This window comes from Sarcophilus harrisii, chromosome 2 (assembly GCF_902635505.1).
Source record: "Sarcophilus harrisii chromosome 2, mSarHar1.11, whole genome shotgun sequence".
NCBI lineage: Eukaryota > Metazoa > Chordata > Mammalia > Dasyuromorphia > Dasyuridae > Sarcophilus > Sarcophilus harrisii.
Genome location: NC_045427.1, coordinates 593,408,408 through 593,421,180, shown reverse-complemented (window position 1 = coordinate 593,421,180; position 12,773 = coordinate 593,408,408). Strand labels below are relative to the sequence as shown.

Here is a 12,773-nt window from a genome sequence, read left to right as displayed (position 1 = left end):
CAAGCATAGAAATTTGGGATGTCCCAGGCAATTCAAGTACAAAGAATGTCTAACTCTGTTGCAATGAAGTTTGTTGTCCACTTGTATCGGCTCTCAGTGATCCCATTTGATTTAGGGTTTTCTTGGTAAAGATACTATAGTGCTTTCGCATTTCAAGTTCATTTTACAGATGAGGAAACTGAGGCAAACAGGGTTAAGTGACTTGCCCAGGGTCTAGTAACAGTTTTTTTCACTAGATTTGAACTCACATAAATGAGTCTTCCTGACTCCAAGCTTGGTGCTCTATACATTGTACTCCTTAGTGACCCTAGTGAAGATTAGGGGAGGTAATCAGCTAGGTAGCCATAAAACCCCAGGTGACTGGGACTAGAGTTTTGGGAAAGGGTCCCATTATAATTAAGTTTCTTTCTATATAGCTGATTACTTATCTTGAAAATCTCATTAGGGTGGTTAAATAAAATTCAGGGAAATCATAAGACTAAGTAAGATCTGGAAAAGACCTTAAAGATCATGTAGTACAATTCCCTTATTTTAAGAGAAAACCCAGCCTAAGTATGAACCCCCTTGATTTCTTTATACAGATAATTTTGTGGTGAGTTCTGTCAAGGGAAGAGGTGGGGGAAAGCATAGGAACAGCTTGCACAGGACTAGAATAGGACCAGAAGTCAGAAGGAAGACTCTTAGGTACAGGAAATTCCTAAAATCCACTTAAGCATGAACAAGTGAGATTTTGTGGCATAGTATAATGTATATGCTCTGGTTTTGAAGTTTATTTTTTGGGTTTGGTTGTTATGAGGTACTGGGGTATATATACTCAGTAGTAAAGGGCATGTTCTTTATCACTGACCCCATTTTAGGAGCTTAATCCATTTTTGACATCATATTGGATAATCCTTATTTCTACTTAGGGATAGTTTCTGTTTGAATTCTAGAAAAGAGAGAAGTTCTCAGTTGATACTTACATTTCATTTTCAGGTTTAAAAAGTGTTTTACATACCCATATTTAATACCCACATAACACTAGTAGATAGGTAGATCTAGGCATTATAAACATTTTACAAATTAAAAAATTAAGGCTCAGAGAGTTAATTTGTCCACAAATTATTTGTTCACAGTTACACAGCTAGTGTCAGAATCAAGTTATTCTATTTAACCTTTCCTACTCCCTATTTCTGGCATGCATATCAAATTATTACTTGATTTTACTTAAATTATGTCATCTTCATGTTTCATATAAACATATAAATTCTAAAATTATGTCTTCTCTCTTTTTTGTATCTCTTATAACAGAGTCAATAATGGTGACATAGTGATTTTGAAATACTTATTCACTAATTGAAATAACACTTTGAAAAGTAGACTTATAGAACGACAAAATGCAAAAGCTGTATGAAATTTGATGACTTGGGAAGAGGCCAGTAAATCCATATGCAGAGGATTAAATACATTGTCAAGAATATAGTCTTTCACTCTAGGTTGTTTTTATTTTCCCTTAACTTTTTCTTTATTAAGAGAGTGGTAATGAGATATAGAGAAGAGGTGGGGTAGAGAAGGGTATGCAGTAAGTTCAGAAATGACTATTGTAAAAATAAAGGGCATCATCAATAAAAACATTTTTTAAAAATAAAAAATATAGGGAGGGAGAAAAAGTTTTTGAAGTGTAGTAATTTGAAATAATTCTGGAAGAGAGGTAAACAGATTGTGAAGGACTTTAAATACAAAATGGAGGAGTTGGTGTTTTCTTCTAGTGACAGGAGCCCCTGAAGATTTTTGAGCTAGAGGGTAAAGTAACATAATTGGATCTGTGATTTAGGAAGCATATAATGGGAACTGTTTAGGAGGATGAATTAAAGAGGGAAAAGTTGACTGAAGGGGTGGTGGGACCAGGGTGCCCAGTTAGAAAGCTATGGGGTATGTGATATAGGTCCTAACTAAGCCTTATCAGTGGAGGGGAAAGTACAGATTTCTGTAAGATTGGTTGTGGAGAAAGTTGACAAGATTTGGTAAGTGTATTAAATCTGTGAGTATGACTCCAAATTTGTGATTCTAGTTAGGGGCAGATTTGAAGGAAAAAATGAGTTAATTTTGGGCAGTTTGACTTGGACATTCTAAGTGTCAGTAGGTGATGAGGGATTTAGAGCTCTGGGAAGAGATAAAGTCTGGATATGTGGAGTTAGGAGTTATCTGCATAGAAGTGATCTTTGAATCCATGGGAATTATTGAGATCATAAAATAACAATGGTGACAATAATACATGCACTTTAAAGTTTTCAAAGCACTTTACACAAACTGTTTCATCTGATTTCATAATAACCCTATATGGTTGATATTATCCACATTTTTCAGAGGAGGAAACTAAGGCATGTCTAAGTAAATGTCTGAGTGGGATTTGAGCCCCACCCAATCTTAAAACCTCTTAATTCTTCTCTTCATTCCCCGAGCTAGGGCCCCTTTTGAGCAGAGCCTGTTCTCCCTTCCCCCTTCCCCACTTTCCACCCAGGCCCAGGGGCAGGGCTTGGTATGTGGACAGCCCCACCGAAGGAATCCTGCTGTGGCCTGCTTTGTGAGGGGGCCTAACTGCTGCCATTCCCCATCTGGTTCACTTGTTTTTGCCGTCTCTGGCTGGGATATATGTCCCGATCTGTGTCCATCTTTTCTCCCCCTTTAGAATGTGAGCACCTTAACTCAGGCATCACTTTCACTGTTTTTAAATCTTAGTGCTTAACTTATCTAACCAAGCAATAAACATTTATTAAGCACCTACTATTTATCTGTCAGGCACTTTGCTAAACCACTGAACACTAAAAAGCAAAAGGCAATCCCTGCCCTCGGGACTTCACTATCCAATGGGGGAGACCACCTGCAAGCAAACAGATAGATACAAAGCCAGCTATGTACAGAATAATTAACTGGGGAAGGCACTGGAATGAAGAGGGCTGGTTGGAAAAGCCTTCCTGTAGAAGGTGGGATTTCAATTGGGACTTAAAGGCAGTCGGAGAGGTCCGAAGTGGGAGCTGTGAGGCATGGAGAATGGGGCCCAGAGAGGCAGTCTTGTTCTGGGTAGTGCAGGGAGACCAGGGTTCCTGGATGGAAGAACCCCCACTGGGAGAATAAATAAGAAAACTGCACAGGTAGGAGGGGCCTGGGCTAGAGGGCTTTGAATTCCCTCTAGAGAATTTTGCATTTATTCTTGGAGGGAGCCAGAGCTGGGGTGGGGGATGGGATTTATGCTACCCCTGGATGTACCTTTAGGAGATGAGTTTGGGGGTGGGTTGGGATGGGGGAGGGCCCAGGTGATAAGACGGAGTCTGAGGGAAGAGCTTTAGCAGAAGTGCCACACACAGATCTTGGCCACTCCGATCGTGGGTGGGTCGTAGGTACCTTGATGAGAAGGAGCCTGGAATGCCAGTGATGCCTGAGGGCTGAGAGGGACAGTGGTGTTTTCTCCTGTCGGAATTGGGAAAGTAGGTGATAGGAAGGATTTGGGGAAAATAATGAGCTCGGTTTTGTAACTCTGAAACTCACATCTGGAGATGTGAGATTAGAGGTTAGCCAGAGATTGGGACTAGATAGGTGGATTTGAGAGTCATCAGTATAAAATTGATAAATAATTCCTAAGGAGACCTCTCCAAAAGGAAAAAAAGAAGATAAAACAAAAAAGCACCCTCTCTTCAAGGAGTTTATCTTTTGGTGAGAAAAACTAAGCCAAATTTGATTAGCAATATCTTATTGTTAAACCTGTACATAAAATGCTAGCAATGTTCTTGCTTCTCTCTGGCAGCCAGAAAAATACTTTTGTTATTCAGACTGCCCATTATGCAGCTGTGTGTGTGCATGAGAGAAATTTGGTCTGATTTGGGAGTCATAAAAACTGGTTCAGATTTTTAATCTGCCACTTTGATTTTGAGCAAATCAGTTAACCTATGAAAATGAAATTCGATATAGCTAACTTTTATTCGGAGTCAAACTTGAATTGTTTCGGAGACTAGTCAAAACCATCTGAGCTTGAATATGATTTTAAATGGAATGGTTTGTTTAAAAAGTATCTTCACCCTATTGCATAGGTCAGTATTTTAACTACTCCTGAATTTAAGGGATCCTTGTATTTTTAAGGACAAAACAAAACAAAACCAAAAAATCCATTGATCTTGCTAAGTAGAACTGCCTGGTGTCATGGAATACTCAAAAAAGAACTGAACCTAGTTGTTGATTGTATTAAACTTATCACCACAACAAAATGAAACCAAACTTCACTATATATCCGAAATCTGGGACTTTTTCCAGTTAACTTTCTGGTTGTTCATGAAATGCTGTCGAGGGAGGAACCACAGGAAAAAGAAATATCCAACTGATCCAAGTTGCCAGATGTGGGAGTACTTCTTTTAGGGATTTTACCATTGGGGTTTTAGCTAATTTTAAGGGAAGGGTAGTTACTCTGGAAAACTAGCCAGAGAAATGTCCCCTTCCTTCCACCCCTATGTATATAATTCCACCCCAGGATTTGGAGTTGTGTTTTATGAATTTGATTTTTGGTGTTTGAAAATCTAAATAGAGGCCTTTAACATTTTAAGACTAGATGGGGTTTGTGAATTGCAAAGTTAAAAAGGACACAAGATAAAACTTTCTCCAAAAGAGAAGCAATACTTTCTGAAGTTCTAAAGGAAAGGACCCCGTGGGGGATGGGTTAAGCTGGTTGGAGAGAGGTGGTGAAACCGAAAACCGGGATTTAGCATTCTATTGCAGTCTGGTAGAGAGAGAATATGCACTAAATTTAGGTTAGAATTATTTGCCAAATAACAGTTGCTAAGGGTGTTGTGTTAGGCATTCCTTTCTAACATGTTAAACTGATTTAGGGATCATTACAAAAAAAATCAGCACTTTAATAGGGGAAGGAGCAGAAGAGACCTAATAGTAAGTTGTTGAATGTAATATTAATCAGGAAGTTGAAACAAGGTTGGGGTAGGTAGGTAGGTAGGTAGGTAGGTAGGTAAGAAGGGCTAGTGGGGAAATAGCATTTATTTGCTTTATGATCCTGAAAGACAATTTAGAGCTGACTATGGAGATTTGTCACATTGTTGTTACTTGAAGCACATGCCCAGAAATTCTGACATTCATTTTCATCCAAGGGTGTACTAATTCAATTCAGTTAAAAGTTTAGTAAGTTCAGTATGGGGTGTTAGGTTCTGAGGTTGGAAAAACTTGTCCAGTACCTACCTGCCTTCAAGGCCTTTAATTTCCACTGTCTTGTTTGTTCCTGGCTCTTAGAGCAGTTTCACAGGATAATAAGATTTGGAACTGGAAGGAATCTTTCAGTGATTCACCCTGTGGAAAAACTGAACCATAGGGGATATTTAAATGATTTTACCTTTGATCATATTTTACAGACCTCAACTCAAAATACTTGGTTTGATATTGTTGTGGCAAAATTTTGTTAAAGATACTTTCTTTTTCTGAAGTCAGAACTGTCCAGAAAAATTCAGAACATTTAGTGGTCATATCCCATTCAATAATAGGGGAAAAGGGTGGAGGATGAGAGGCTGTGGAGAGGGAAAACTACTTCTAAAGATAACACTTTGTGTGCTTAGTGGAGAACCCCTCCCAGGTCACTTGGTTTAGGCTGACTGTTTTTCCCTTGGGGTTGCTTCCACTTCCATTTTATTCCTCCAAGTAAAAAATTTATTTGTTGATTCCTGAGACTGCTGAGCTGAATACTTTAAAAAAGAAAAAAAAAAAAAGGAGGCAGGGGAAACCAGGGTCTCTCGGCCATCCAGATTTTCTTTGACAGGAAAAGCATGAATTAGCACCATGTGGTAGCCTTGATTTAAAAACTCATCTTTAAAAAAAAAAAAAAATTCTTTTTGCACGGGGGAAGAGAGCCAGGAAATGACAGCTGTAGTGAATGAGAAAGGCTTGCTCTGTTAGCAGTTGTTCTTCCTCTTCCACTAATCCCAGTATTCCAGCTCCACCCTTTGGAAGCAGCCTGGCTGAGATAGCCTCTGGGACTCTGGGCTATTCATATGGAAATGTTGGAGCTGGAGAGTGAAGACCCTATACCCTGGGTGTGGGGGGGACTTGGAGGGAGTGAGAGAGATTCTGGAGCTGTGGGGAAGACACCCCCAGACTCGACACTACTTGTTTCTGACGCTGCAGGGACCACTGGGGGTTGCAGTAAGGCCTGGAATAGATTGGTAGGAAAAATACGTTCCTAGCTCTCTGTTCTTTGGCGTCCTGCCCTCCTTAAGAATAAGAATCATGCCGAAGTGATAAGATTTCCACTGCCAAAGAAAGGAGGAGGACCCAGGCCCAGTTAAAGCAAACTCCGAGGTGAGGGATGGTGTGGAAATAGCTGAGAAGCTGAAACCTTGCAGTGGTCCGAATGCTCCGGCTCCTGTCCCACCAATTTGTAATCTCTGGACTCTTCCTACCATTTCTGTTTCGGAGTTAAGGGTGGTGGCGTGGGGAGGGGTGTGCATGGCCTCTCTGAATCCTCCCTTTTTAATACCCGGTGTAAGGCACACTGGTAATGGTGATGAAATGAAAAGCTGCCAGCAACTGTGTAGCAGGTTTCTAGCATCACTTTTTTACTTTTAAGACCATCTCAGGAAGAGACCCAGAAAAATAAACTGGACTTCATTTTCCCCCATGGATTTTCTCTCTTTATCTTTGAGCATTGAGGAGTGTTTCAATATATTTTATTTAGTCAAACCACTTTGCACTCATATGGTGCTTGGTATTTGAGATTTTGAACTGCCAGAATTCGAAACGAATCCTTTTTGCAAAGCCACTGTTTCCCTTTGATGTGTTTAAGAACAAGAAGTCTGCTATATTTGTGGATCAGAGAACTAGAAGTGGCCATCCAGTCAAACTCACCATTGGAGCATGGTGCAGTAAATCCTTTTTACTGTGTATTTAGTAAATGGTTGGTCTGGTGAAAGGAGTTTTAGTCTGGAAGTTGGGTAGAAGGCCTACTTTAGTTTGAGTCTAGATAAATCAGTTTACTTCTTAGCTGTTTTTGTTTGTAATTAATTATTTCCTTTCTAAATGAGGATAATGTTTAGGTACAATTGATGTAAACTGAGATCTTAGGGGAAATGATGGGGATACATTTTTAGTATTTAATCTGAACTGGATTTTTAAGTTGATCTGACTGTAAACTTAGATAGTTGTTACTTTTTCTGTGTTGCTGGTTTCTGATTGCTGAATAAGAGTGTACTGGAACTTTTTAGCTTTAACTGAAATCTAATAAGGTTTTTGTTCAAGGGAGTGGATAGTTCTTCAGGGAATTTAAAAGGCATGAAGTCAGTCAGATAAACAGATTTTTCCAGTAGATAATTAAATTACACAAAAGATAACAAGATTTTAGTACATTTTTAAGAATAGTGAATTTTCTTTTATTGATCAAAAGAACATTTTTAGGGCTGGTATCCTGTTGGATTTAGAGCCAAAAGAAATTTAAAAGATTAAAAAAAAAAACCTTAAATAATATTTACTGGGTCTATAGAGCCATATTTAATTAAGTGGGAGTTGTATTTTAAATAGACAAATCCTGGAATTTTAGAACTAAAAAGTTAAAGAAAATCAAATCCAACTTTGCAGAATTGAAACCAAAACGCAGATCTTAAAATGTGACCAAGTCAGTACTAGGATTCTAGATCCTAGGTTTCTTTCCATGGTCATTCTTAACTTCCTTATTCACCCTTCCCCCAGTTTTAATTTTGTTTTAGAAAGGGAAATCAGTTTGCTTATTGTCTCTTGGCTGCTAGGTAGCTCTGTGGGTGAGTAAGAAAAAGGGGCCTGGAATCAGGAAGGGAGATCAGAGTTTAAATTCTGCCTGAGACACTTACTAGCTGTTTAACCTTGGTCCAAGTCACTGTTTGCCTCAGTTTCCTCAGCTGTAAAATGGGTGTAATAATAGCACCTATTTCCCAGTATTGTTGTGGAGATAAAGTGAAATAATAATTGTAAAGTGTTTATCGCAGTGCCTGGCATATATATAGCAAGTACTCATAAATGTTAGTTATTATTATTGTAGGCCCCTTGAAGGAGAGATGATGCTTAAGTGGAGCTGAAGGCTCCAAGAAAGGAGATAAGGAGTGAAGTGTTTTAGACAAAGGGACAATCTATACAAAGGCGTGAAGATAGGAGATGAAATGGGTGAAAGGTAGAACAAGGGTAAATTTGAGTTGTTCCTGATTCTAGACTTGGTATCCAAATTCTTGCACTAGCTATGGAAGGCTTAGCTGATTACTGTTAGAGGAAGAAGAGGAAGCTCTCAGCGAAGTCCGATTCAGGGTTCTCAGGAACTTAGGACTCTGAGGAGAGAAAAGTTGGGGAAAGCTCCTGTGATGAGTGAACAAGTGAGTTAGGGGAAGTGTCAAACTATTGCCTAGCTAGGGTGAGGGCCCATTTAAAATGATGCAACATAAATTTATAGAGGATGATCCAGTCAGCTTGCTTTTGTGATTTTTTTCTCCAGCTTTGTTCAACAGTAGTGAAGATGGCAGGTGGTACAGGTGATAGGAAACTGGTTTGGACTGAGCAGACCTTTGATAGGATAAAGGGACAAGAGACTTGAGAACATGGGGCAGAATTTGAACTAAGTCACCAGGCCTTTCCCTGTCACTCTTAATCCCAGGGTCTTCACTCTGTTAATTATTTTCTATTTATCCTACAGGATAGTTCACTTTGTATGCATTTGTTCCCATGTTGTCTTCTTTCTTTCATTGTAAGCACCTTGAGAATAGGGACAGACAAGACAGTCTTTTGCCTTTTTTGGTAGCCCCAGCCCTTTGAGTGGCTGGCACTTAGTGGGTGCTTAAAAAAGGTATTTTGACAGAATGGAAAAAGGTGTTGAGATTGGAAAAAGAAAAGAGTGTACTTAGTGCAAGGGCATGACCTGGGAAAGAACTGAGAAGTAGAGGGATAAAGCAGTTAGGCAAACAGACCTGCTTTAATTTCTATAATATGCTAACTAGCTTTTTTTTTTTTTTTTTTTTTTTTTAAGGTTTTTCTTGCAGCAAGATATTTAAAAAATAATAAGTTTTTTGTTTTTCAAAATACATGCATAGTTTTCAACATTCACCTTGTGTTCCAAAATTTTCCTATCTCCTTCTTTCCCAAAACTGCAAGTAATCCAATATAGGTTAATCATGTACAATACTTCTAAATGTATTTCCACATTTATCATTCTACACAGGAAAAAAACAGATCAAAAGGGAAAAACAATGAGAGAAAAAAACAAGTAAACCACAAAGGTGAAAATACCATATGTTGTGATTCATATTCTGTTTCCATCGTCTCTCTGTGGGTGCATATAGATAGCTCTTTCCATCACAAGTCTTTTGGAATTGTCCTGAATCACCTCATTGTTAAAAAGAAACGCATCCATCAGAATTGATCATTGCATATTCTTGTTACTGTGTACAGTGTTCTCTTCCTGGTTCTATTCACTTCACTTAGCATCAGTTCCTATCTCTCTAGTCTTTCTGAAATCATCCTGCTGATCGTTTCTTATAGAACAATAATATTCCATAACATTCATATGCCATAACTTATTCAGCCATTCTCCAACTGATGGGCATCCACTCAGTCTCCAGTTCCTTGTCACTACAAAAAGGGCTGCTGCAAACATTTTTGCACATGTGGATCCTTTTCCCTTTTTTATGATTTCTTTGGAGTACAGACCCAGTAGAAACACTGTTGGATCAAGATGTATGCGCAGTTTGATAGCCCTTTAAATATAGCTTCAAATTGCTCTTCACAGCAAGATATTTTATAACTTTTAGGTAGTAATGTTTTTGTAACATAGACATAGCAATGTAGACAATGTGGTTATCCAAATTGCTTTCTAAAGAATGGTTTCAAACAAAACAAAAAAATGCTAACAATAAAGATTAGCAAAATTGATGTTTAAAATTTGATAGCAAACTATAGATCTGTTTTTAAGTCAACTAATAAACTCTTAGATAATTTGATGTTTTTAAAAAAGGAAAACTTAATTATCAAAATAAGAGAAAAAGAATTCACAATAATTAAAGGTGAAATAATGGGGAAAAAAAGAATGAATAGTTTTTAAAATTATAGCCAAGTAGAGTTAAATGAAAACCTGGAATTTTCTTTTGAAAATTCTTATTAGATATGTATATAAAAATAGCAATGTTTTCTTTAAACTATAGTTTGGGCTGGAATTCCCCTTTGAAATTCTTCTTATTAGATATGTATATAAAATAGCAATGTTTTCATTAAGCTATAAATAACTTTTTCACATCATTAGAAAGTTGAATAATAGAATAAATACATATTTTCACTTTCAAAATAAATCCTTTCCTCCCTGATCATTTCAAATAGGTCATTTAAATTAACTTGTGAATCTAATATGCTTCATTAATCAGTTAGCCAAGAAACATTCTTCATTATAATATCTGTGGTAACGGAAAGAACTAGAAGAGCTTCTTTTGGCACATTGATGAAAATTTGTTTTAGGTCCTGAGCAAAGTTGTGTCCTTTTGTGTCAAACATAAAGCTCCCAGTATGTTTCTTCAGCCCCAGACCCCAGAACCTGACATTCTTCAAGAAGCACCAGGGCTATCATGTGTTACCATGAATGTTTTCTCTTTCATTTGAACCACTAAGTCTTCTCTGATCCCTTATTTAACCTTTGCCAGTCTTATTGTGGCTCTTCTTAGAGCAATAGTTGTTCACTAACTCTCCCTGATACTAAACCTAGACCATTTACCTTCCTTTTTTCTTCTTCCCTCCCCTGAACCCCACATTCTTTACCAAGAATTCTAGGTAAGTTTCACTGTGGATAGTTGGTTGAGTATATAGGGTTCTTATCAAGGTAGTATAGGTCTATATGCCTTAGAATGGCTTAAACTACTAGGGAGGAGGGCTCTGTGGATTCTAGAGTAGATTCAGTGGCCATGGGGAAGGAGAGACATTGTTAGGAAGTATTTCTATTTGTGGACATGTGGTAACATATCCTAATTTGTTTACCAGAGGAAAAAGTTAGGTATTAGGAGAAGTAATGTCACACCTAGAATCATTCCCAGAAACTTTTAGGGCTCATCATATATTCTGAAAAACTAATCTCATGAATTTTATATATTCAGTGCTGTATAAATATGTAAATCCCAAGTGAACAAACTCTTCTGAGAACTACCAAGATCTTTGTCTTCCTTTTGGGCTTCCAGAATAATTTCTTTTGATAAAATTTTTGTGCCATAGTTAATGATTTAGATTCCTAGAATGCTGTATCTTTTAGGGGAATGTGGAGACATTAAGACTATGATTTCATTGATCTAAGGAATGCCAGGTAAGACAACTTTTCTGTTTTTCTTTCTAGAAATGACTCTCCTCTCCTCTCAGTCTGCATCCCTGGAGTCCCCCTCTGTGTCCGTGTCCTCTGATAACCCAGAGCAGAGAATGCTGGAGAAGCGAGCCAAAGTGGTAGAAGAACTCCTCCAAACTGAAAGGGATTATGTGCGAGATCTTGAAATGTGCATTGAACAGATTATGGTGCCCCTGCAGCAGGCCCAGGTAAGACAAATGGGGCAAAATGCTAGCGCCTTAATATATTAGAATAGTGAAGCTTTTATCACAGACAAGGCAGTGACTTCCACTGATATAATTCTAGGACCCTTGGAGATAAATTGTCATCAACTTTAGGCTCCATTGTGGTGATAGTACTTGAGTCAGTTGCCATCTCAATAGCCTTGGTATTCCTCCAGAATTCCTTGTTAATCATGTTCCTTAGGATCCTAAAAGGACTCAACTAATCTAAACCTAGGTGCTCTGACTGAACCTATACTGAGAAGTGTCCTCCTTGGATGTCAGTAGGGGTGGCAGCGACCCTATTCAGTTAAGAATTCTTCTGGACATATATGACACTCAAGTATTCTTAAGTATTTCCTGTCAATGGCTCTAAGCTTCTAGGTACAGGATGAAAATTTGTGCCCTGGAATGCACTACCGTGGCATCATAACGGTTTCTGTCAGGAACATTTCATGAACGATGATGGTACGTTGTTGTTATTAAACTTTTGATTCTGGTAACATTATTGCTGAAGAAAGAGCTCAGTAAGTTCTGGGATGAGTTTTCAATGTCTACTCTGGTAAACCCATCTTTATGTGTCATTATATAGATTTGTCTTCGTTGTCTCTCAGGTGCAGAACATGGATTTTGAGGCACTTTTTGGAAACATCCAGATGGTGGTTAATGTCTCAAAGCAGTTGCTGGCTGCTTTAGAGACCTCTGATACTGTAGGTATGGATGTCAACTATTAGTTTTCCTTAAATCAAAGCTTCTTAAACTGTAGATTGTGACCCAAATTGGGGTCACATAATTGAATGTGGGGGGAGTGTAATAGAATCAGACTCTTAAAAGAGGGGAACGTATCCTAATGAACTGATGGGGCAACTATATAATTTTACATAGAAGGAAATTTAAGCCATGAGTAGTTAAATAACTTATCTAAAGTCCTATTGGCTTGTTAATTAAAGGTCAGGATTAGAATCTAGATTTTTTTTTCATCATATTATTCTGTCACTGCACACTGCCTGTTCAAATCTTGCCCATTTTTCAATTGACTCAAATCCTACTTTTTGCAGGAGCTTATTTGTATGATAATATCATAGTTCCTTCACGTAGTTGGTAATCATTAAATAAATGCTTTATCTGAATTAGTCATCTTCTATCTCCTCCCTCACTTTAAAAATATTTCCATTTCTAATCTTTTGAGCTAGAAATCTTGAAGTTATCTATTGGTGAACTGA

The 12,773-nt window shown here is 38.0% G+C and overlaps 1 protein-coding gene across 4 annotated transcripts in view; it reads left to right on the top strand.

Annotated features, from left to right (window-relative positions):
• Positions 1–12,773, top strand: part of DNMBP (dynamin binding protein) — a 115,924-nt gene that overhangs the window by 82,964 nt on the left and 20,187 nt on the right. For 3 of the 4 annotated variants that reach the window (XM_031956246.1, XM_031956247.1, XM_031956245.1), the window contains 2 exons: positions 11,345–11,538; positions 12,165–12,264. In XM_031956246.1, coding sequence (XP_031812106.1) covers positions 11,345–11,538; positions 12,165–12,264 — 294 coding nt within the window. Of the gene's footprint in view, positions 1–5,730; positions 6,325–11,344; positions 11,539–12,164; positions 12,265–12,773 lie in introns of those variants that run through there. The other variant, XM_023494699.2, reaches the window with a different exon arrangement.